The sequence below is a fragment of the Jaculus jaculus genome, chromosome 9 (assembly GCF_020740685.1).
Source record: "Jaculus jaculus isolate mJacJac1 chromosome 9, mJacJac1.mat.Y.cur, whole genome shotgun sequence".
Taxonomy (NCBI): domain Eukaryota; kingdom Metazoa; phylum Chordata; class Mammalia; order Rodentia; family Dipodidae; genus Jaculus; species Jaculus jaculus.
The window spans coordinates 9,253,119-9,278,856 of record NC_059110.1 but is presented as its reverse complement, the minus strand read 5'-3'; the positions used below and the strand labels follow the sequence as shown (position 1 = coordinate 9,278,856).

Sequence of the window (25,738 nt, the reverse complement as noted above, 5' to 3'; positions counted from 1 at the left end):
CTTCTTGTAGGGACTACCAAAATCAGAAAGCCACTGTAAAGCCCAATGGAATCTTCATGTGATGCTCGGAACAGGGGAGGTTAGAGTGAAGGTTGACATTTCACATTGAGCATGTTGGTTCACAACTTTTCACAAGCTGGCCATGACTTTCAGGAAATGAAAAGAAAATGGAAGTGGGCTGGAGAGATGGCGTAGCAGTTAAGCGCTTGCCTGTGAAGCCTAAGGACCCCGGTTCGAGGCTCGGTTCCCCAGGTCCCACGTTAGCCAGATGCACAAGGGGGCGCATGCGTCTGGAGTTCGTTTGCAGAGGCTGGAAGCCCTGGCGCGCCCATTCTCTCTCTCTCCCTCTATCTGCCTTTCTCTCTGTGTCTGTCGCTCTCAAATAAATAAATAAAAAAAATTTAAAAAAAAAAAAAGAAAATGGAAGAGTTATTAATCTGAAAAGTCCACAATCTTCCAGGAAAGGTGTCACGGCTCTCCTGAGGAATGACATCATCTCAACGACGTCACTGCAGAGTCCAGGTCATCTGACACACGGGCTGAACCAGTAGGAAGGGGTCAGATCCCAACAGGCCTGTGGTTTTAAGGGAGTTAAGTCTATGCTGATGGTGGAGGGACGAACATAAAAATGGACTTTGAGCCGGGCATGGTGGCACACACCTTTAATCCCAGCACTTGGGAGGCAGAGGTAGGAGAATCGCTGTGAGTTCGAGGCCACCCTGATACTACATAGTGAATTCCAGGTCAGCCTGAGCCAGAGTGAGATCCTTCCTTTAAAAAAAAAAAAAATGGACTTTGGGTTTTCTCATGCCACAAGACCCTTGTGCCAACCTCAGGGAATCCCTTCTCCCAGGAGCCAAGAGGAATCTTTGAAAACTAGCAAGGAAAGGTGTTTTCCTATCACTCCAGCTTGTGTTCCTCCCCCTCCTCCCAAAATAATGAAGTGTACTGTGTGCTAACAACATAGCTTTAAAAAAAAAAAAAAAAAAACAAACAGGGGGCTGGAGAGATGGCTTAGCAGTTAAGCGCTTGCCTGTGAAGCCTAAGGACCCCAGTTTGAGGCTCGGTTCCCCAGGTCCCACGTTAGCCAGATGCACAAGGGGGTGCACACGTCTGGAGTTCGTTTGCAGAGGCTGGAAGCCCTGGCGCGCCCATTCTCTCTCTCTCCATCTATCTGTCTTTCTCTCTGTGTCTGTCGCTTCTCAAATAAATAAATAAAAAACAGTAAGGGCTGGAGGGATGGCTTAGCGGTTAAGGAATTTGCCTGCAAAGCCAAAGGACCCAGGTTCTATTCCCCAGAACCCACATTAGCCAAATGCACAAGGGGGCACATGTCTCTAGAGTTCATTTGCACTGGCTGGAGGCCCTGGCACACCCATTCTCTCTCTCTCTCTCTCCCCCTCTATCTCTGTCAAATAAATAAAAATAAAGGTAAAACAAAATTCTGCATTTTTGTAAAACTTGATTAAAAATAGTATTTCAAAATGTACAGTCACCAGAAGTACACAGCTATCAAAAATGCACACTTCGCCTGGCATCTCCAGCACTTTTGGCTTTCTGTGCCTGGTCTGTTCAAGCATCTCCGTTTTCAGCAGGGTTATCCCCTCCTTGCCAGCATCAGCTTTTCCCTCGGGGTACCTTCTCTCCCTTCTTCGCTGGGGTCTTTTCAGGCTTGGCTCTGGCTTTGGAGGAGCAGGTTTAGCAGACAACCTTGCAGATCTTCTCTGTGGCTCGTCCTCCACCTCGGCTTTATCTCCTCTGCCATCCTCTTTCTTCTTTCTTCTGGGCACGGTGGCTGCGGCAGGGGCCGGGGACGTGGGCACTGAATGCGGGGATGCGGCAGCGTGTGGCTTTGGTCAGTCCGGGGGTCATTCTCGCTGCTTCACACTGCTCCTTATAATAGCCATCTTAATGAAGAATGATATAAATCTTTAACAATCTGTTTTGATGAGGCAGAAGATAAAACCATGTGACCTGGTGAGTGGACTTGTTGTTTTTTTAAAGGACAGCCTCTTTATGGACAGCAGCCCCTGCTCCTGAGCTGTGGCATCCTTGGGTCCATCTCCCTCCGGGCTACAGATTCGATCTTACAGCCGTGCTGTGCGCAGGGAGATGCAAGCCAGCTCTTGCATTCGGACGGTCTCGCCAATGACCTCTGCCTATCCTCGCCCCTCAAGCTTCGATGGAAGCGTGTGGCAGATTCCCTGGCCACGGCAGTAAAGCTCGGCTCTGCCCTGGCGTGGTGTCCAGTGTCTACATTTCCCCTTTGTTCTCATCTGCTTGTCCAACAATATCACCAACCTTGGCAACCCAAGCTGATCTTGTCATTGCGCCGTTGTAAGTGTCTGGCGGTGCCCCTCGGAGCGCAGACACAGGCAGATCCCTCTAGCCTTGGCCTGCCCTGCAAGAACATACCTTCGTTTATTTACATGGCGCAGCAGTTTTGTGTGTGTGCCCAGGAAACTCTGACAACATTTGAGGGAAATTAAGACTCTGCAAGGACAAAGCCACTTTTCTTTCTTTTATATTCAAGGGCAAGGCTCTGCATTCAAGTGGAAAACAGTGTGGCAAAAAAACAAGATAGTCATTAATTTTCATTTTGCTGTAAGCATATATTGGATTAACTCAGTTAAATCAAAAAGGTCATAGCTACTAAGTGCTCTTTTTTTAATTCTGTCTTTAATTGCACTAATTAGTGGCATATACATAAAATACTCTCCAGGATCTGATCAGACCCTGAGAAATGAGCCCTTGATAGCTGTGAATATCACAGCATCTAATGGTCCAAGGTCTTTCCATAGATTACAACATCCCTGAAGGATGGGAACTCAAATTGTTATAGTTTAAATTTAAAGACACTAAGGCCTGTGTTCCCTACTAAATTAAAAAAAAAATCATAGCGATGGTATTCTGTACCCCTATTTTCTGTAACTTATGCTTTTTGGACTATTTTATAAATATTTGGGTTCATACTCATGAAACTGGTTTTGGGCATTGATGTTTCCCACCCCATCATCATGTTAAAATTCATGCATATAGCCATCTCACTAATTTCATGACAGCACACATATATACAAATGTGTATGAAATTGGGTGTAATAGGGCCATTCTTACCTTATACTGGCATCTACTCTAGGCTATAGCTACAGTCCGTCATGTTCTTTAAACTGTACCCCCAGGAGCCAAAGCAAGGCACAAACGTGTCGGACTCATCTCAGTAAAACCAAACTGCTTCACTCCCAACCGTTTCACATATTGAGATTCTTTGTAAAACTTGTTTTGAGCCAAAGTTCATGCTGTTTTGGAATAATTCAAAAAACCATACTTGGCTTGGGGTTTTGTCGGGGTGGGGGGCGACTTTCCATAACTACATCATGTCAAGTCTTTGAGTAAGTACTGTTGACATCTTTGCAAATAGCACATCTTCCCCTCTGGCATCTCCATACTTAGTCAAATACTTGGATTATCCAGCCAGTAAAATTCAGCAGTAGGGGTTAGTTGCCATGAGCCTCAAATCTCACTTCAACAGATAGAGAGAGAAATTGTAGAAATCCAATTCTTAGCTCCTACCCAAGATAAGTATCTTCAGGAATAAGAAATTAACCTCCCCCCTCTCTCTCTCTTGAAATGTTTAGGTAGGTAAAACTTCATATTTGGTATCTGTCAGATTATGCAAGAAGAAGTAAGGACTCCCACAGGTTGAGGTAACAAAATGTTTGGCCTGTCGTCAAGCTTATTTATCCACTTGATAACAAGTCTTTGCGCTTGCAGTGGGGTTCTCCACCCTCCACAAGTGCTCCCCAAACACACAGAGTCTGAAGAAATATGCCTGGTGGCGAGGGGGCATCAAAAGTATTCATGTCTCATACGCTTCGTAATTATACCAATCGTGTTGGTCCACGGACTGTACTTTGACGAACAAAGTTCTGGCCCAGCGTTCCTCAACCTTAATGCTGTTGGCGTTTGGGTCTGGAAGTCTTTGTTGTGAGAGTTTGTCCTGTACAATGTGGGATGGGTAGCAGCATGCCAGGCCACTAGATGCCAGGAACAACCCCTCCTTCTTGTGACTACTGAAAATGTCTCCAGGTATTTTTTCTTATTTCTCTTGAGGGCAAAATGACCGCTGGATGAGAGCCATTGCCCTAAGTGATCCTGATCATTAACCAAATGCAAGAGGCAGTTTCAAAAGTGATTTGTGGGCTGGGGAGATGGCTGTAAGTAAAGCGCTTCCTTCATAAACGTGAGGACCTGGGTTCAATCCCCAGGATCCACATAACATGCCAGGCATGGGAGTGCACACCCGTTGGGCCAGGGGAGGCAGAGACAGGGGACCCCAGGGGCTCACTGGCCAGCCAGTCGAGTCTAACTGGTGAGCTCCAGGCCAGTGAGAGGCCCTGTCTCGAAAGGTGGGTGACACCTGAGGTTGTCCTCTGACCTCCACCCACCCACGCCCGCACTTGTTTACATACCCACACGTGCCCAAAAATTATGATTTGTTTGTGCACTTGAATTATCAAAAATCCATTCTCTGTTTTTTTTTAATTTTTATTAGCATTTTCCATGATTATAAAAAAATCTCCCATGGTAATTCCCTCCCCCCCCCCCCACTTTCCCCTTTGAAATTCCATTCTCCATCATATTATCTCCCCATCTCAATCATTGTACTTACATATATACAATATCAACAAATTAAGTACCCTCCTCCCTTCCTTTCTCTTCCCTTTATGTCTCCTTTTTAACTTACTGGCCTCTGCTACTAAGTATTTTCACTCTCACACAGAAGCCCAATCATCTGTAGCTAGGGTTGATTTTTTTAAAAAAAAGTTTATCTATTGGCTGGACATGGTGCGCACACCTTTAATCCCAGCACTTAGGAGGCAGAGGTAGGAGGATCACCGTGAGTTCAAGGCCACCCTGAGACTCCATAGTGAATTCCAGGTCAGCCTGGGCCAGAGTGAAACTCTACCTCGAAAAATGTGTTTTTAAAAAATTATTTATTTATAAGCAGAAAGAGACAAGGAGAGAGAAGGTGGGGACAATGGGCATGCCAGGTCCTCTAGCCACTGCAAACAAACTCCAGATGCACCCTTGCTTTACACGGGTACTAGGTAATTGATCTCAGGTCATTAGGCTTTGTAGGCAAGCACCTTAGCTGCTGAGCCGCCTCTCCAGCTCACTCTCTGATTTTTTAAAAGGAATATATATTTTATTTATTTATTTATTTGAGAGAGAGAATGGGCACTCCAGCCACTGCAAACGAACTACAGACGCATGTACCCCCTCGTGCATCTGGCTTACATGGGTCCTGGAGAGTCAAACAAGGATCCTTTGGCTTTGCAGACAAATGCCTTCACCACTAAGCTAATCTCTCCAGCCCTCATTCTCTGATTTTCATCTGCACTCCCTGGAGCATATATCACAAAAGGCTTGTCCTGTGCACTACTGTGTCTTTAGCATACAAAAAATAAAAAAGTTGGGCCAGGCGTGGTGGCACACACCTTTAATCCCAACACTTGGGAGGCAGAGGTAGGAGGATCGCCATGAGTTCGAGGCCAGCCTGAGACTACATAGTGAATTCCAGGTCAGCCTGAGCTAGAGTGAGACCCTGCCTCAAAAAAAACAAAAAAAAACAAAAAAAAAACTGTTGGACATTGTTATGATTTGAATGTAAAAAGTCCTTCATAGGGGCTGGAGAGATGGCTTAGCGGTTAAGCGCTTGCCTGTGAAGCCTAAGGACCCCGGTTCAAGGCTCGGTTCCCCAGGTCCCACGTTAGCCAGATGCACAAGGGGGCGCACGCGGCTGGAGTTCGTTTGCAGAGGCTGGAAGCCCTGGCGCGTCCATTCTCTCTCTCCCTCTATCTGTCTTTCTCTCTGCGTCTGTTGCTCTCAAATAAATAAATAAAAAATTTTTTAAAAAGTCCTTCATAGGCTAATGTATCAGAACACTTAGTCTGCAGCTGCTGGTGCCGTATGGGAAGGTGTGGGGAACCGTTAGGAGTTGGAGCCTTGCTAGAGGAAGTGGGTCCTGGGGGTGAACCTTGAGAATCTGTAGCTTGTCCCTCCTTCCTGTTTATTCTGCTTCCTGAGGGTGGATGCAACGTGACCCATCCGCTCCTGACAGCCTGTCTTCCACCCTGATGGAATGTATGGGATCTCTCGAGAGCACAGTGCACGATGAACCCCTTCTTGTCTGAAGCTGCCTCTTGTCAGGTGTTTGGTTACTGCAGTAGGTAAAGCAGCAAAGACAGGCAGGCAGTGGGCACTGGGTAAATATTGACCTTTGTCAGGCCCACCGGCTGTGACATTGAACAACTGCACTCCAGCAAGTACAACAGAGTGGTGGGAGCCTGAGTACAAAGTCACGTTCTCTGAGCTTTCTCTTTACGCCAAGGAAACTGCTGTTGGCAGAGGTTGCCAGCAGCTGCTCGGGCAGCTGGTTAATGGTCTACGAAACTCCCGCGCGCCGGGCATCGCCACTGCTCTCAGTGAGTCCTTCCTCCCAGGAAAGAATCTTAATCGGCATCTTGCGAAGGGCAACACTTTTCCCTTTGCATTTTAAGAAAGCGTAACCTCTAACAACTTTGGTGTTGAAATAAGTAAGACAGGGGACAAACAGACCTGTCTGGATTAAAACACAATCACTCCTTCAAGAGGAAGAGGCGTTTTACTTTCCAGAGACTGCCTTTAAAAGAGGAGGCATGGGCTGGAGAGATGGCGTAGCTGTTGAGTGCTTACCTGTGAAGCCTAAGGACCCCGGTTCGAGGCTCGATTCCCCAGGACCCACGTTAGCCAGATGCACAAAGGGGTGCACGCATCTGGAGTTCATTTGCAGTGGCTGGAGGCCCTGGCGCGCCCATTCTCTCTTTCACTCTCTATCTGCCTCTTTCTCTCTCTGTCTTTCTCTCTCAAATAAATAAATTAAAATCTTTAAAAAAAATAAATAAATAAAATAAAAGAGGAGGCGTTCATCAAGGGCCCGAGGACTGGGCCCCTCTGGCTAGCCCAGGACCTCTATGTGACTGGAGTAGCTCTTTTCATCGCTGAGCACGCACTGGCCAGCCTCCGCCTCCGGTCCCCAGGACCCCTAATTCTTTGCCCATAGGTCTGACTGTAAGGTTCATGGCAGATGCAATGGCACATGGTGATTTCCTCCTGGGAGCCAACAATTCCCAACAGTTTAAGGGGAGGGAACTTTATGCATGTAAAGCTCCTTGCCAGTGTCGCAGATTCCTTTCTGAATGCTTGTGCTTAAAATGTCCTTGAGAAATCCTGACTCCTAGGAACTTGCAGAAACTGCTGCATATTTTCACTCCCAAGACCTAGTGTTCTTAACCCATTAGCAATTGTAGACTTTGATTATTCTGTTTAAATAGCTGTATTTAAGCCACAAAGAGCAGCCCTAAGAAGCAAAGGCACAATTTTTACAAAAAAAAAAAAAAAAAATGTGGGGGTGCGGGGAGAAAAGAAAACACGCCACTGAGTAATTGAGGATTAGAGCCGAGCACTTAGCTTGCCCCTTTATGCCACAGACTTGGGCATGCAGGTGCTGATGAGCTCCAAGGGGGAAAGAAAGGCTGACCGGTTCGGCTCCCGGCACGAACACTTAAGAAAAGCTTTTGTCTTCAGGTTAGTATAGAAGCCCTCAGTGCCCAGGCTGGCATCCAGTGGAAGCCCAGCACAGCTCAATTGGCTGGATTAATAAATGAACAAAGTACAATGAGGAAATAAACAGCTCTACTTGCCAGCTGGGATCACAAGAGAAGCCTAAATTGGACCTTAAAAGGTGGGTCTATCCCCACAGACAGGGTTGAGGAAACCCCCATTTCAGGGAACATGGTGTCTTTGCCCCTGGGGTGCTATAACTGGCTGCTCTGGGAAGCTCAGGGCTCCTGCCTGGTTTGGAATTCTGGCTCTGCTATGATGAAGAGCAGGCCATGGGTGCTGCAGGCTCTGTTGGGCCTTGGAGAGGTCCCAGGCTTGCATTTAAAATATTTTATTTATTGGGCTGGAGAGATGGCTTAGAGGTTAAGGCGTTTGCCTGCAAAGCCAAAGGACCTTGGTTCGATTCCCCAGGACCCACTTAAGCCAGATGCACAAGGTGGCGCATGCATCTGGAGTTCGTTTGCAGGGCCTGGAGGCCCTGGTGCGCCATTTTCTTTTTCTCTCTCTCTCCCTCTGTGTCTGCCTCTTTCCCTCTCTCTCTCTCTCAAATAAATTTTTAAAAAATGGCCTGAGGAATTACTTGATTCATTCCTTCAATAAATTCATCCAACAAATAAATAAATGAAATATTTTTATTTAAATATTTTATTTATTTTTTTATGAGAGAAAGAGGAAGGGAAGAAGATTGGGTGGGAGGGAGGGAAGGAGAGTTCACCAGGGCCTCCAGCCACTGCAGATGAACTCCAGATGCATGTGCCACCTTGTACATCTGGCTTACGTATGTGGATACTGAAAAATCCAACCTGGGTCCTTAGGCTTTGCAGGCAAGCACCGTAACCTCTGAGCCATCGCTCCAGCCCTCAGGCTTGCATTTCGGAGGCTGTCTCTGAGGGCCCTGAGGAGAATGGATCTGATGGAAAGATAGGGAGACTGGGCACCAGGCTCACTGGCTCTGCAAGCAACCACGTGTCCTCCAGGGCCCCCCTGGTCCTGCCTTGCCCCTGTGCAGCAGCAGGGCGAAACACTGTTTCACTGCTCAGTTTTCTGATCTTCCCATCACTTAATAGCCTACCTGGGTCCTGAGTCCAGGTCTTCTGATCCTTCATCTCCATTATATAAAGAGCTCCTCAAATACCTATTCAAAGGTTTAAAATTTTAGTTAATTTCTTTAACTTCAATTTACCTGTCATTTTAGTTTGTATCTCACTTTATATCAAAGGTTTCATCTTTTTAAAAAATATTTTTTAGTTTTTTGTTTATTTGATTATTTATTTATTTTTATTTGATTATTTATTTATGTATTTATTTGAGAGAAAGAGTCAGAGAGAGAGAGAGAGAGAATGGGTATGCCAGGGCCTCTAGCCACTGCAGACTCCAGATGCATGCACCACCTTGTACATCTGGTTTATGTGGGTCCTGGGGAATTGAACCTAGGTCATTTGGCTTTGTAGGCAAACGCCTTAACCGCTAAGCCATCTCTCCAGCTTAGCGGTTAAGGCACTTGCCTATGAAGCCAAAGGAGCCAGGTTCAGTTCCCCAGCACCCACAAGATGCACAAGGTGGCACGTGTGTCAGAAGTTGCCTGTTTCTTTCAAATAAATGAATAAAAATATATATATATTTTATATCATTCCAGTGTTGACATTTCTACATTTTATAATATTTGCTTTGGGGAATTTGGCTTCAAATATTCTCTGGGGCCCTGGAGAGATGGTTCAGTGGTGAAAGGTGCTTGTTTGCAAAGCCTGATGGCTAGGCTTTGATTCCCTAGTACCCACACAAAGCTAGTTACAGAAAGTGGGGCATGCATCTAGAGTTTACTTGCAGTGGCATGAGGCCCTCCTCTGCCTGTCTCTTTCACTGTGGCTCTTTCTCTCGAATACATCAATGTATTTTAAAACAAATTTCTGATTAAATTTCCATGGAGACTTGATTGGTTGAGTACCTTTTTAGCCTGCATCTGGCCTTCTAATATTTGTACCCCTGTTGGCAAGAGCTCAATAGATCGCTGATTTCATGGCTGTCACAAGGCTCCCAAAGCACCAAGTTCTCATTAATAGAGGTCAGCGGCACCCAGTTGGCATCCACAGAGATCTACCCTCATTATTGACATGTTCTAAGCCAATTCTTTCCACCCTGATGCCTAGGGAAGCTGCAGCCAGCTACCTGTGCTTTCTTTTTTTTTTTTTAATTTTTTTTTAATTTTTATTTTTATTTATTTGAGAGCGGCAGACACAGAGAGAAAGACAGATAGAGGGAGAGAGAGAGAATGGGCGCGCCAGGGCTTCCAGCCTCTGCAAACGAACTCCAGTTGCGTGCACCCCCTTGTGGCATCTGGCTAACGTGGGACCTGGGGAAGCAAGCCTCTAACCGGGGTCCTTAGGCTTCACAGGCAAGCGCTTAACCACTAAGCCATCTCTCCAGCCCTACCTGTGCTTTCTTATCACTGCAGAACCAACTGGAAAGTGCTCCTCTTCCCGGTGTACACGCTTTGGCACTCAGTGCCACTCCGTATGTCATTGTTTTCAGCATCACTTGATAGGGCCACCATGCAGGTGCCAGGTGTGTGGAGGGGGCACATGCCAAGAGAGGATGTCCTGTCCTGCTTGGTAAGGTGACCCACACCTTGGGTTGACTTCACAGCTGTTGAATGATGCTAAGCAGGATGGTCCCTGGCTACTGTCACCCCTGTCCTTGACCCCCTCCCCAACATTCCTAAACTCTTTCTTCTGTATCCTTATCGAACTTTAATTGTCCATGAATAATCAATAGCTGGTCACAGCTCTAAATGTTCTCCCTGTCACTGGAATCGACATTTTTGCTAACATCAAGCCTCTGGCTAAAAGGCTAGAACAGATATTAGGCATCCCACAGCTTCTTACAGAAAATCATGGGGTATCCTATAGCTGTTTGAGTCTCTGAATCATGGCAGGTGAGCTGCGGATTCTGTCAGTAGGGGACAAGAGAGTACAGACCTCAGGATCCCATCAACCCATCTAAGTCAACCTCGGAAACCTGGGGTGGCTGGGTGTGCTTGGCGATGTGGTCCCTTCATCGGAGCGGAACTGCGCTCTCTAAGGTTAGTTCTTTTCATCCGCGCAAGCGTGCCTGGATACTGACAGAGAGAATGGGTGCGTGCCTCTGATGTGTGCATTCGGGAGCATCTCTGAGCACCCAGGTGTGGTGTCCAGACTTTAAGCTGCATGAATCGCTGGTGTGAAGCTTGGCAAATTGCAGGCTCTCATTCAGGTTGGGATGAGCTGAGAGCCCCACTTCCCTGATGAGAGGTCAGGTGAGATGGCGGCTGTGTGGACCCCACTTTCAGCAACAAGGCTCCAGAGCAGTGGTTCTCAACTTCAGCTGCGGACTGGGGGTCTGGAGAGCTTTTAAAACCTCCATGCCTGACCCTGCTTCCAGACCAATGAAATGAGAATTCTGAGAGCAAGACCAGAACCCCCACATAACCCTTGCCCAGGTGGTTTGCGTGAAGAGCCTGTGTCAATGGGGAGACTAATTTATACCACCCTGGAAGTCGACAGAAGCATGTTACATCTGAGGGTGGGCATGAGTGAAGAGAGCAGAGTACCTTCAGCATGACAAACAAGCTCTGAAGGGTCCCACTCAGGAGGTCTTGCTGTTCTCTGCAGCTCCAGACCCGGGGTGGCAGCTGGCTGCCCCAGCAAGCCTTGTGGAGCTGTGGAGCGTCTACATGAGGGTCACTCTGAAAGTCATACCTTCCTGTCCAGCAGCTTCTCCATGCTGCTCTGTAGTCGGGTCATGAATTGGGGATAATTTTTAAAAGCTCCCCAGGTTATCCTAAGGGGAGGAAATCCAGGCTGTGAGATAAAACAAACCTTTAAAAATAGGTCTCTCTCTCCCTCTCTCTCTCTCTCTCTCTCTCTCCCTCTCTCTCCCTCTCTCTCTCTCTCTCTCTCTCTCTCTCTCTCTCTCGTGAGCATATATGCCCTTTCTCTAAAAAACATTTTTTTAAAGGGCTGGAGAGATGGCTTATCAGTTAAGTCGCTTGCCTGTGAAGACTAAGGACCCATGTTCGACTCTCCAGCTCCCATGTAAGCCAGGTGCCCAAAAGTGAGGCAAGCGCAAGGCTTCACATGTCCACTAGGTGGTGCAAGCATCTGGAATTTGATTGCAGTGGCTGAGGCTCTGACACGCCAATTCTCCCTCACACACACACACACACACACACACACAGGCTTCCTCTTCAAAAAATTTTTTAAAGTAGGTTTGTATTTTGTTCAACATTTTAGAATGGACTCTAAAGTAATAATAAAAGATGTTTACTTTTTAGGACAGAGGAGATGGCTTAGTGGGTAAAATGCTTTCTTGGCAAGTATGAGTTCAATCCCTGGTATCCACCTAACATGCTGGGTGGTGAAGCACAGCTCTGATCCTGTCGTGCCAGGACCCCTGACCAGGAGCCATGTCCCCTGGTCACCCAGGAGTCACCCAGAGAATCGCTACAGAAGCCGAGACACCCGAATGCAAAAGCAACAGGTTTCTTTATTGCAAGCCCAGGCCTGGGCTCCGTCCCCACAGTCCCGCACAGCGGTAGTGAGGGAGAGAGCCCCTTTCTTTTGGGGGAAGGGGTTCATATAGGAATTCGAACAAAGAAGTAGGGCATAGATACATGATTGGTTGATTTAAACAGTTCTGATTGGCTTGGGGTTTCAGCGGGCAAAGTTGGGGGCAGGAGCTAGGGGCACTCCAGGCAGATGAAGTCATCTCCATTGTCCTTGAAGTGGAGATTCCTCAGAAACTTTAGGAGGAAAGGCAGCAATTAAGCAATCAAAGTTTACAGAAGCAAAAGGTCAGCACATTGGCCAGCTAGTTCTGTATCTAAGTCAGCCCTGGGCCTTTTATTTTATTTCTTTTTACTTAAAATGGTTATATTTGGTCTCTCAATCCCAGTGCCAGAGAGGTGGAGACAGGGGATCCTTGGGGCTTTTCTGGGTGAGAAGTTTTCTAGGTCCAGGGAGAGACCCTTCTCAAAGAATAAGGTGTGGCTGGAGGGATGGCTTAGCAGTTAAGGTGCTGGCCTGCAAAGTCTAACAACCCAAGTTTGATTCCCCAGTACCCACATAAAGCCAGATGCACAAGGGGGTGCGTGCATCTGGAGTTTGTTCACAAGCGGCTAGAGGCTTTGGCGTGCTCATTCTCACTGTCTGCCTCTCTTGTCTCTCCACTTGCAAATAAATAAATAATTTTTTTTTAAAGTTACTTTTCAAATAGTAAAAGATTTTTTAAAATATGTGTTTAATCACTTTCTAAATACATGTTTTAAAATGGATATTCAGGGCTGTAGAAATAGTTCAGCAGTTTAGGCATTTGTGTGCATAGCCTAAAGACCCAGTTTCAGTTCCCCAGTACCCACATAAAGCCAGATACACAAAGTGGCCGAATGTGTCTTGAGTTTGTTTGCAGTGTCTAGAGTCCCTGACTCTCCCATTCCTTCTCTCTCTCTCTCTATCTGTCCCCCCTTAAATAAATAACATAAAATATAAAAATGGTCATTTGGGAGCTGGTGAGATAGCTCTGTGGTTAAAGGCTGTTGCTTGCAAAGCCTGACAGCCCTGGTTCAACTCTCCAGTACCCATGTAAAGCCAGTGCAAAAGTGGCGCATGCATCTGGAGTTCATTTGCAGTGGTAGGAGGCCCCAGCTCACCCCCACACACAGTCTCTCTCTTCTCTCATAAATAAATAACAGCGCTGAGCCCTGGTGAGGGCTGAGATGTGGCCCCTGCCCAGGCGACGCTGACTCCAGCCGGACTGGGTCCCAGGAGAGGGTGGCAGGGGCCACCGAGCTGAAGAGGTGACCTGAGAGGACGTGCTGTTTCTGCTTTCCTCCACAGATATCGCCAACGGCGCCAGTTCAGGGGGGTACCGCCCGCCTCCCAGAACCAAGGAGGTCACCATCAATGGCCAGACCGTGAAACTTAAGTACTGTTTCACCTGCAAGATTTTCAGGCCCCCGCGCGCCTCCCACTGCAGCCTGTGTGATAACTGCGTAGGTGAGTGAGTGAGTTCGGGGCCCTGGCGGGCTTGCTTGGGGGAGTGCTGAAAAGCTGGGGAGAACCTCTTTCTCCCTTGACTGAATGGCTGGGGGGTGGGGATGTTTCATGCACCGGGGCAGTTGCCTGTGGTCATAACTGTATTCACCAGGCCTCAAGTTACCACTCTGAGTTTTTTTTTTTAACATCCTACCCCCCCCCCCAGGTCTTCTCCCCTTAGCACAAGCACCTAGGGTCCCCAGGGTCTGCCAGGCCATCGGACACTTGAAATCAAGCCACTCCAGCCTTAGGTCCCTTCGTGGCCCAACAGCTGGCCACATGAAGACGTAGCTTGCCCAGTCCAGTTTCCCCAGCTCCTTGGAAGTCTCTTGGAGAGGAGGGAGGCGTGGGGGCCCCAGGAGAGGAGAAGAAGCAGAGACCCGGCACTTCCTCCTGGGGGTGGGAAGGACGGGGGTGAAACGGGCAGAGGGAAGACTGCGGCACAGAGGGGCAGTGGTTGGAAGATGAAGCCAGGTTACCCCCCCAGCCAGGGCTTCTGTAACTGATCCGCGACCCAAAGCACTGGAGTTCTGGAGACCTACTGGAAGGCTGGGGTACAGTTCAGGAGACCCCTGTTTCCTCAGTTCTGAACCTGGTTCTGGTGGGGGGGGGCAGTCAAGGATACTCCTGGGCGAATAAACATGGAGACACTGTCCCCTCAGTCCTGGAAGAGAGGGATACCCTCCGGACAGAGGCCATTCCCTTAGGAACGTATCACTGACGTCCAGGGCCCAGCTTCAGTGGCAGAATGGGTAGTCTCCGCTCTCCCCAAGGAAAAAATTTGCATTTTATAATTCCTGTGCTTCCCACTGTGCTGAGGAATGCTTCTTGTCTTAAGTTTACTTGATCCTGACCTTAATAATCTTCAGTTTGATACAAAGGCCTTGTTTCCCCTGCCAGACTTTATCTTGGGTTTATTAACTTGTTACTTTTAGTGTGTGTATCCCCTGTGGAGAGCTTTGGAGTTTGTTCTGCCTTTCCCATGCAGTGAGGAGGCCCGGATGGGGCACTGGGTGGCGTAGATCCAGATACTCTCTGTGTGATGTAGAAAGGGTAATTAAACTCTCTGTATCCTGGTTTCCCCATCTCTATAGTGGGATGCGTGAAGGGTGAACTGAGCAGACAGGGAAGCACTCAGAAGAGTGCCTGGCGTGCGCTCCTTAGCTGCTAGAACTGTCACTGTTATCATTCACTTGCTAATTTGGAGTGGCTTTCTATGGACAAGGCCTTGATCCACCCGAGCCCTCTGCAAATGTGACCAAGCTACACCCAGGGGCAGGGGAGATGGCTCAGCCGGTAAGGCACTTGCTGCTCAAGCATGAGGAACCGGATGTAGGTCTCCAGATCCCACATGAAGGCAGATGCAGTAGTGGGTGCGTCTGTAAGGCCAGCCGCATGTGCGCCGAGATGAGAGGCGGACACAGGATACTCCCCGGAAGCTCATGGCCCAGCTCCTCTGGTGGACCCAGCTGGGAGCAAGAGAGACGTTTTCTCAAACAAAATGGGAGGTTGGGACTGACACTGAAGTTGTACTGACTTCCACATGTGAGCCGCAGCATGCATGGCTCTGCATTTACACACACGAACACACACACACACACATACACACACTTTAAAATTTTTTAAAAAATGAATCCGCACCCAGTCCTCCATGTGGGTGCACACAGGGTCTCTGCAAGGTCATGTGACGAGCCAGGTTTGATCTGGTTCTCTTCATGGTGACACCAGCCCCTCTGGCCATTCTGTACCCATTTTGAGAACACTTAGGCCAAACAGCAGTGTTTAAAATACCACTAGGGAAACAACCTGGGAGGATTCTTGAGGCCCTTTCTTGAGTGGTCATTTTGATCTCTGTGGTAGTTGGAGCAAATGGCCCCCAGTGTATTCAGTGTTTTATTAGTTTGGATCTGCAGCCACCTGGCTGGAGGAGGTGTCACTGGGCAGATCCTAAGCTGTGGTGGTGGGTTTGAAATTCCAATCTAAAGATATGCAAAATGCCTAGTTCCCTGTGTGGCTTTTTGGCTTGTACTTCTCTCTCTATTTGAACCTGTGAGAGCAAGGCCAGCTTCTTGTCTCTGCCATTATGGAACTTCCCCTGGACCTGTAAGCTTCAATAAATGTCCCTTCCTCCATCACTGTGCCTGGTCTGGAAGTTCGTCTCAGCGGACCTGAAGCCGTCTGCTACAACCTCCAAGTCTGTTATGTGACAGAATGGCCCGTCACTTAAGCCTTCCTGTTATTTTCGGTGGTCTTTCTGCCAGCCTAAAGCCTTGTTCTAGTCTATATTTTTATAAATAGGTAGGTACTCATTATCCATGAACCTAAAGTACTTACTGGCACTTCTCTTTATTGTTTATGAAAATCTTTACTGTTTCTAGACACTTTTTTTTTTTGTTTCTCTGTATTCATTTTCACTACCTCATCTCAATTCCCCATTTCCTGTCTCTGAGCTAGATCTATTATCTATTAATCATAATCAAAAAGAAAACTTTTGGTTGAGCTGGAGAGATGGTTTAGTGGTTAAGGCGCTTACCTGCAAAGCCAAAGGACCCAGGTTTGATTCCCCAGGGCCCACATAAGCCAGATGCACAAGGTGGCACATGCTTCTGGAGTTCATTTGCAGTGGCTGGGAGGCCCTGGCACACCCATTTTCTCTCTCTCCCTCTCGCAGCCTCTTTCTCTCTCTGTAAGAAATAAATAAAAATCAAATATGTTTTTAAATAACTTTGGGTGCTGGAGAAATGGCTCAGCATTTAAGGCACTTGCCTACAAACCCTAATGACACAGGTTCAGTTCCCCAGTACTCACATAAAGCCATATGTGTACACAAAGTGGTACATGCATCTGGAGTTTGTTTGCAGTGGCTAGAGGTCTCAGTGTCCTTGCCCCCCACCTCTATGCTTGCAAATGAAAAAAAAAATTAAAAAGAAAAAAATTCCCACTTCAGCATGGGTTATTGTTTTCAAATCCCCTTTGGCTTCTTGTCACTTTCTAAACATTTGTACCCTCACTCCCCATTAGTTCCAACCACAGCCTATAGATATATGTGTGCCCTAAAAAGAAATCTTGATGACTTGGATATAAAAGCTCCTTGCCAAAATTATATATGCTCTTCCACAGTTGATGGCCTGTCAGGAGTGGTCCACAGTTCTGGCCTGGAGCTTAGCTCACCTTGACCAGGTCTCTGCTCCATGGAGGACAGGTGAGATGAGGAAAATACAGTTGATTTAAACACCAGGCTGCCTGTGGAGCTTCCCAAACACACACACACACACAAAGCGCCCAGAGGTTGCAGAGAGCTCAATGCTAAAGAACGCTTATAACACACCTGCCAAGGCTCAGGAAACACTGCTGACGAGGGTCTGGAAAGACTGTAAGAGCCACAGGGTGGAAGAGAGTGTCCTGAGGCTTCACAGAGATGGACTGGTTCACTTACAACCCCACGGGGTCTACCAGAAACCCCACTGACGAGGCCCTCCAGTGAAATGGGTGTGAGGAGAAGGGATATAAGAGAATACCACCGGGGGAATGGGACCAAGACGTGATTTATTCATAAAATAAAATTTTTAAAAATATACACGCACACACAGTGACTGAAGCCTACATAGCTTTGGTTTTCTAGTTAATTCCACAATACTTGGGCCTTGGGCCTGACTGATGAGCAGGCCAGCAGAGTGAGTCTTTGCTTTCAGGAAGATGGAATGGATGGCAGATGTCTCCTGCAGAGGAGTGTAATTGCAGTTTGCTGCTAATGTATTTTTAGATTGAAGTTTGTTTTGGGTTTTTTTTTTTTTTTCCCACACCGAAAGAGTTCTGCTTTTTACAGCAAGGAAAAGTACAATGTTGTGCCGAAACCCGGTTAGAACATGTGGTTTCTGTCCCCTGGTAAGGACTGGCTTTGGGTTGGCATTTCCCAGGCACTATCCACACAGAGGCAAATGTTGTTTCCCCATTAGATGCAGAGAGAGGGAAGAGAGCTTTCTAGGTGATTTGGAAGAGGATTTTTCTTTGTTAAATAACTCTGACAGGAAAGCCAAGTTATAAGGGCCTTGCATTTCCAGTGGCGGACTGAGGGAAATACTTTCTGGGGACCAAATGGTGGCATGGGTGTAGAAACACTGGGCAGGGCCCAATGGCTGGGTCCTGGCCTTCAGGACATGCTGACCCAGGGCTGAACCCCGGTGCCGTCACTGAAGAACCCTGGAAGCTGAGCAAACAGCTCAACAGTCCCAACGGGACCCAACTCCACAAAAGGTGCCGGGCCCAGTGCTACCTCGTAGGTTTCTTCTAAGAATTAAGTGAGGTCATGCCCACCAAGACACCTTGTTCAAGCTCAGCACGCAGGGAAGGGTCATCAAGCGCCACCACTAACGGGCCCATCAGTCACAGGAAATGCTGCGGCTCGTGCTCCCAGATACATGATAGGATGTGGCTGACCTGCTGTAGTGAAAGTGGATGTAGCCCTCTGTCACATGGTCTCTGTTGAGATCCACTTCCGCCTGTCTCTTTCTTTCTGAATCTTTCTCCATATTTCACTATTTCCCTTTGGTGTTGCTGTCAGGTTGCTTTTGCTTATCTGGAACAAAGTATTTAGGGCTGCAGCTTTTCGTATTTTTCTTTATTTAGTTGCAAATTGAAAGAGAGAGTTTGTGTGGGTATGGGTACACCAGGGCCTCTGACCACTGCAAAACAATTTCAAGCACATACCCACTTTGTGCATCTGGCTTTACATGGGTACTAGGGAATTGAACTCAGGGCAACAGGCTCTGCAAACAAGTGCCTTTAACTGTTGAGCCATCTCCCCAGCCCTAGGGTTATATTTTTTCTTTTTACTTTATTTTTTTAAATTTATTTGAGAGAGAGAAGAAAGCAGAAAGGGAGAAAGACAGGTAGGGAATGGGCGTGCTAGGGCCTCCAGCCATTGCAAATGAACTCCAGATGCACATGCCACCTTGTACACATGGCTTATGTGGGTCCTGGGGAAGCGAACCAAGGTCCTTTGGCTTTGCAGGCAAATGCCTTAACTGCTAAGCCATCCGATCCATCCAGCCCCTAGCGTTAAATCTTTAACTGGGCTGGAGAGGTGGCTCGGTGGTTAAGAGTACTTCCTGTACAAGCAAGAGGACCTGAGGCTGATTGAGGTTGATCCCCAGGACACACATAAACTGCGGGCATGGCCACACAAGTGTCTGAACCCCAGTCAGACCAGAGAAATTCCAGGGTTTGTTAAAAAAAAAAATAAAAAAATAAACAAACAAACACAAAAAAAAAAAAACAGCAAGTTCCAGGATCAGTAAGAGACTGGCTCAAATAAGAATGGGCAGCCAGTGAGGCACACCTTTAATCCCAGCACTTGGGAGGCAGAGGTAGAAGTATCATCATGAGTTTGAGGCCAGCCTGAGACCATAATGTGAGTGCCAGGGTAGCCTGGGCTAGAGTGAGACTCTACCTCAAAACAACAACAATAAAAAATAATGGAAGAAGAGCAGTGGATCAGGAAACATGATGTCCCCCCTGGCCACTGCAAGGAGTCCACTGGACACTACAAGCAAGCACAGAACACAGGCACAACATCAGCACATACATGTGCATTACACGCACACATGTACACACACACATATACATACACATAAACACATATACAAATACATTCACATACATTGATATACATATACACACATGCACGTGTGCAATTTTTTTTTTTCTTTTGACCAGCATCTGGGGCTGGGAGCCACCTCTGCTCTCTCAGGTCCTCCCATTTCAGGTCAGTAAGATAGGGATGGGAAGGGCCTAAAAAGCAGAAGAGGGGCTCATGACACCTTCTCACATTGACTATTGTGCATCCTATAGCTGTGATTGTAGGCTCTTTACTTTTTTATGACCAGTTGGTTCAGTGAGGGAATCTGTCCTTTCTTGGACTCCAGTCCAGTGAGAGAAAGAAAAGAGCCAGCAGCTTCTAACAGAATTTTGTTGTTGTTGTTATTTCAGAGTTGGGTATCTTAATACCATCTAACTGTGTAATAAAAAGGGATTCAGGGCTGGAGAGATGGCTTAGTGGTTAAGGCATTTCCCTGCAAAGTCAAAGGACCCAGGTTTAATTCCCCAGTATATACATAAAGCCAGATGCACAAGGTGGCACGTGTGTCTGGAGTTCATTTGCAGTGGCTGGAGGCCCTGGCGTGCCCATTCTTTCTATCTCTCTATCTGCCTCTTTCTGTCTGTCACTCTCAAATAAGTAAATAAAAATGAACAAAAAAGTTTAAGAAAAGAATCACTTGATATGGTTATAACACTCAGGATAAAGAGGCTGATCCTAATATGGCCATCACTGACTAGTTGCAATAAGGCAAGAAATAGGAGGAAAAAACTGAAATAATTTACTACAGCCACAACCAAGAGGAAGATGTCCACCTAAGAAAAAGGAGCTTAGCCACTAGGACATAATATTCAACAAGAACGCTGAGCTTACCTGATGCCTAAAGAGTAAGTGAATTGATGAAATGTATTAATCAGCTGTTGCCCAGCAATGCTGTGTAACAAACACCTTTGAAACTCATGGCTTTGGGGCCAGAGAGATGGTTCAGTGGCATGTGCCTGCAAAGCCTAAAAGACCTGGATTCAATTCTCCAGTACCCATGTAAAGCCAAATGCACAAAGTAGTGCATGTGTCTGGAGCTCATTTGCAGTGGCTAGAGGCCCTGCTATGTCCATTCATTCTCAATCTCTCTCTCTCTCTCTCCCTTCCTCTATCTTTCTCCCCTTGCAAATAAATGAATACATATCTTACTTTATTTTGTTTTTCAAGGTAGGGTCTTGCTCTAGCCCAGGCTGACCTGGAATTCACTATGTAGTCTTAAGGTGGCCTCGAACTCAAGGTGATCCTTCTACCTCTGCCCCCTGAGTGCTGGGATGAAAGATGTGCACCACCACGCCCAGCTAAACGAATAAAATATCTTTTTAAAAACTCATGGCTTTTCACAAATAGTATTTATTTTTCTAATGTGCCTGGGGTTCGTCTGGAGCAGCTCTGGTGCTTGGCTGAAGTGTTGGTTCAAGTTCACCGATTCCACCCAAAGTTTGTTCTGAGACCTTGGTCAAAAGGAGAGTGGTTACCACTGCAGGTTCTCTCTGTGGTGCTTACTAGCTCCACTGAGGCAATATACTCTGCCTGTGATACATCTGTCAAGGCCCCAGTGGCCAAGCCAAGCCCATGCCCAGTACAACTACCCCTGGTGCAGGGAAAGGGTAGAGTGGTGAATGTTTGCTCGGTGATACAATCTGTGATATGAGGGAGATATGAAGGCAGAAGGCAGCTGCTTTCTGAGAAGCAGTTCATCTTTGAACCCACACAATACTTTGCAGTTGGTGCCTTCTTGTTGCTGAGTCAGAAACGTCCAACCAGAACCAGCTTAGGGGAGGGAAGAGGGGTTCATTTCATGAGTCCGGTTGCCAGGAGATGTTGCATCGTGATGAGGAAAGCATGGCAGGACCAGGAAGCTGGCTCATGTCTCATCCCATATCCAAGTATGTGGAGTATGTGACACACCTCCTCTGCCTCCCAAAAGCTCCCTAGCTGGGGATTAAGGATGAGGCTTAATCACGCTTAACACTATGGGAGACCCTTTACATTTAAACCACCACAATGCCCAATAATAATTGTTGACTTAAGGGCTGGAGAGATGGCTTAGCAGTTAACGCGCTTGCCTGCAAAGCAAAGGACCCAAATTTGATTCCCCAGGACCCACATAAGCCATATGCACAAGCTGGTACATGTGTTTGGAGTTTGTTTGCAGCAGCTGGAGCCTCTGCTGTACCCATTCTCTCTCTGCCTCTTTCTCTCTCAAATAAATAAATAAAAATATTAAAAAAGAAATAAAAACAGCTATTGCTGAAGAGATGGCTTAGCATTTAAATCACTTGCCTACAAAGGCAAAGGACCCAGGTTTGATTCCCCAGGACCCACGTAAGCCAGATGCACAAGGTGGCACATGCATATGGAGTTCATTTGCAGTGGCTAGAGGCCCTGGTATGCTCATTCTCTCTCTCCCTCTCTCTCTCTCTCTCTCTCTCTCTCTCTCTCTCTCTCTTCCTCCCTCTCTCTGTATGTGTGTGTGTCTTTCTCTGTCTCTCAAATAAATAAATAGAAAATAAAATTAATAATAATAATAATGGTTGACTTGAGTCACCTAGAACCACAGTTGGCCTCCAGCAGTGGATTTGGAAGCTTGGAAGATAAACTACATAAAAACATCCCTTACCAGTAGTGAGCTTTCTTTTGAGATATGAGTGGGTGTGTAGGCGGATCCAGCTGTGTTCTGTTGGTTATTAGGCAACGAATGTTTTGCAAAATCCAGCCACTATTGATAGGAACGGAGCAGCCCAGAGCTATAAAAGGCTGGACATTGGGATAATGAACAATAGCATGTGAGCCTTAGTCTTGAAAGCTTAATATATGTCTATGCTGTTTTTTTAAGGAGCTATGAAAACATTTTGGCTCGTTGGAATAAGTTAAGTTTTATTTTTTTAAAGGTTGAAGAAAAATATTTTAAGTAAAGAACTTAGTGAGGTGGAAAGAATATATTTTGGGAAGAGGAAGAATGTTTATTTTAAAATCTAATACCAAATCTTCGGAAACATAATTATTGTCTTTTCTGATTAGAGATGTGAAATAAATATGTATAAACAATTTGTTCTAAACTAGCACTTTTGTTTTCATGCCACTGTCCTGTGTTAATGCGGAGCCTTTTGCTCTGGGAGGTTAGTTCTTTGGGTAGTCCTCGGAGTTCACAGGCCAGCCTGAGCGCTGGTCATTGACGCGGAATGAAGTGAGAGCAGACAGAGGTCCACCATGGTCAGGTAGCGTGGCCAGGATTGCAAGACAGCCCCGGACAAGCACATGCGCTATGATCAGAGCAGACAAGGAGCAACATGGATGGGAATCAGGAAGACAACATGTGAGAGAAGGCAGGGACGTCTTCCCGAGCCCAAAAGTACGTGCTGTCGTGTTCTTCCAGCCATTGACAGAGGAGGAGGGCAGGACAGGCTGTGGGGAAAAGACAGCCAGACAGTAAATCACACATGCTGGCCAGCCTTTAAAAGGATTTAAAGACTCTGAAGAGGGGCTGGAGAGATGGTTCCCTGGATAAAGTGCTTATTGAACAAGCAAATACCCGAGTTCAGCTCCTCAGGACCCACGTAAAGATAATCCCAGGGTACTTACGGCAAGAAGGGAGATGGAGACAGGAGAATCACCTGGAGACCTACTGGTCAGCTAACCTGCAGAATGCAGAGTCTATACAGTTCTCTCTCTCTCTCTCTCTCTCTCTCTCTCTCTCTCTCTCTCTTTCTCTCTCTCTCTCCCTCTCTCTCCCTCCCTCCCTCCCTCCCTCCCTCCCTCCCTCCCTCCCTCCCTGCCTCCCTGTCTAGGAGAAATAGAGAAGGTAAGTGTCTGCTCATGCAAAGCCATAAGCTCTTCCCCAGGATGACTGTGAAATTAGCTGGGCCTCTGTGTTAGGTATCATAACTATGGAGATAGCATTATCCTCCTGCAATTACACAATGGATTTCCTAGGTTTCCATGAAACAGAGACTCTGTCATGGGCCTGTGTCCTCCTCAGAGTTTCAGAAAAAGACCTACAAATTTAGAATTGAAGGTACTAGAAGTCTTATGGAACGCACCTCTTTGAATAGAAGCACTAAACCTCAACCGCGAGGAGGAGTTAAATCACCTACCCCGATGGCCCTGATGGAGCCAGTCCCCTGTGGTCCAGGATGGATGTGTGTGAGGAGAAAGGAGGGTGCTGGCCCCAGGACAGAGTGCAGCCTGCCCACTGGGACTGACTTACCCCCAAGGGTGTGGCCACCAAGAACCACCAGCCTCATTTCTAAGGTTTGCTTAGCTCAGGAATTCCTGTTCTGGGCGCCATGGATAGAATTTAGGGGTCCAGTGACCTTGAATGGGAAAATAAATACATCTTTATTTCCACTAGCATCTAAATGAATGGAACATTTCCTCCAGTTATGAATATAAGCAACAAACAATTTAGAGATATTTGTCACCACTAGAGAGCACAGCTTTCTCATGGAATGTTCCGGTTACGACAGACATCTCAGAATAACACTGACCGTCTAGCTGCTTCAGCGTTCTAGCAGTTGGTAATCCAGAGTACGTAGATCCCGCTCAGCCCAAGGCCTGTGTAAACACCCGCTTCTCCCGCTCCCTCTTTGCTGTTTAGAAACATTAGGAAGACAAACCCTCAAAAGAAGTTAAGGGCTGGAGAAGTGGCTCAGCAGCTAAAATGCTTGCCTGAAAAGCCTAAGGATCTGTGTTCTGTTCCCTGCGACCCACATAAAAGCCAGAAGCACAAGGTGGTGTCTGAGTCTGGAGTTCATTTGCAATGGCTGGAGATCCTGGTGTGCCTATTCTCTCTCTCTCTCTCTCTCTCTCTCTCTCTCTCTCTCTCTCTCTCATAAATAAATAGCTATTAAAATAACTATTAAAAAAGAAGTTAAGGGCTGGAGAAATGGCTTAGCAGTTAAGGCATTTGTCTGCAAAGCCAAAAGATACCTGTTCAATTCTCCATGTAAGTCAGATGCACAAGGGGGCACATGTGTCTGGAGTTTGTTTGCAGTGACTAGAGGCCCTGGAGCACCCATATTCTCTTTCTCAGTCTCTCTCTCTCCCTCTGCCTCTTTCTCTCAAATAAATAATAAATATTAAAAAATACTTTATAAAAAAAGAAGAACCTTCCCACAAGTGATAATGGAATATGTATAGTTGTGCATTATATTTGAATTGGTTCCAATGTCAGCAATTTGATTGCTTCCTACACACTTGCAGGACAGTTTGTGTCCCGTCCCTTCCCACTGGCAAACATTTGATGGTATCACAAAGCGTATTCTTGGTTCTTACAAGTTAGCACGTATTTGTGCTCTTGGAAAAGGGACTAGCTTTTAACTAAGTTTTATGCTTGAAAACCAAGTGTTTGCTACTACCTGCTTTACGGGCTTGTTCACCAGGGAGTTGAAAACACAATGTGGCTTTCCATCTCTGGGCATGCTGACCCTTTGCCTAAAGACAGGGAGCGGCCAGGGTTTGGCACAGGGTCAGGGACACTGCAAGTGCCAGGATCCCTTAGTACAGTGCCCTTGGCCACAGCACTCTGGTCACTCATGCAGCGATGAGGCAATGCAGTTGGGAGGCACTGCCTGACTGTCAAGTGTGTGTCAGGGTCAAGGGGCTCCACACTAGGTAGACACTGGGAAACAGTGGTGAGCGGAACCCGCATGGTCCTTCCAAAAGCTTCCAGGTTCCTGTGGAGGAGCGCAGGTAGATTAGCAGACACTTGTGTACAGGAGGTAAGTGACACATGGAAACACGGAACACACCAGTCACACGGGACCATGTGAGAAAGATGCTCAGTGCAAAGAAGAAACATTTCATCTGGGCCCTCAAGAGTGAGTTCCAGTTAGCCAGGGAGAGGGAGCTTGGTGGCATGAGCAGCCATTTGAGAGGCTAGTCTGTGAAGGATGGGGTCAGGAGAAGGCAAGCAGGATGACCTTAGGGACCAAAGACTCAAGGTGCGGAGGGCTGAGCCAGGGCAGCAGGAATGCAGGCTAAGGGGGTTCCTTCTTATCATGAGGGCAGAGGGCAGAGACCTTAAATGTGTGCTTCAGAATATGCCCTCCATGCCCATTGTAGAGTAAACTTAGGACGAAGCCAGGAGACAGGGCTGAGGACCTAGGGCAGACCCAGCTCAGGGTCCCAGACCATGGAAGTGGCTGAGAAGTGGGAAGACCTGGATGAATCCCAGAAATGCATTGGAGGAGGAGCCACCAGGGTCTGTGTTACTTAGATTCATGGACTGTGGCAAAAAAAAAAAAAAAAAAAAAAAGTGTTCCATCTCCTGAGAGCATGTTTAAACTTAAACTTCATGCTGGGGACTAGAGAGATGGCTCAGCAGTTATGGCACTTGTGGGCAAAGCCTAAGGACCCAGGTTCGATTCCC

At 47.0% G+C, this 25,738-nt stretch overlaps 1 protein-coding gene and 1 pseudogene across 2 annotated transcripts in view; one reads left to right on the top strand and one right to left on the bottom strand.

The window, feature by feature from the left end:
- The window catches only part of Zdhhc14 (zinc finger DHHC-type palmitoyltransferase 14), a 322,677-nt gene that overhangs the window by 234,261 nt on the left and 62,678 nt on the right, over positions 1-25,738 (top strand). For both annotated transcript variants that reach the window (XM_004651108.2, XM_004651107.2), the window contains exon 3: positions 13,533-13,691. In XM_004651108.2, the coding sequence (XP_004651165.1) occupies positions 13,533-13,691 (159 nt within the window). The remainder of the gene's footprint in view (positions 1-13,532; positions 13,692-25,738) is intronic.
- LOC105944733 lies at positions 1,513-3,365 on the bottom strand (annotated as a pseudogene).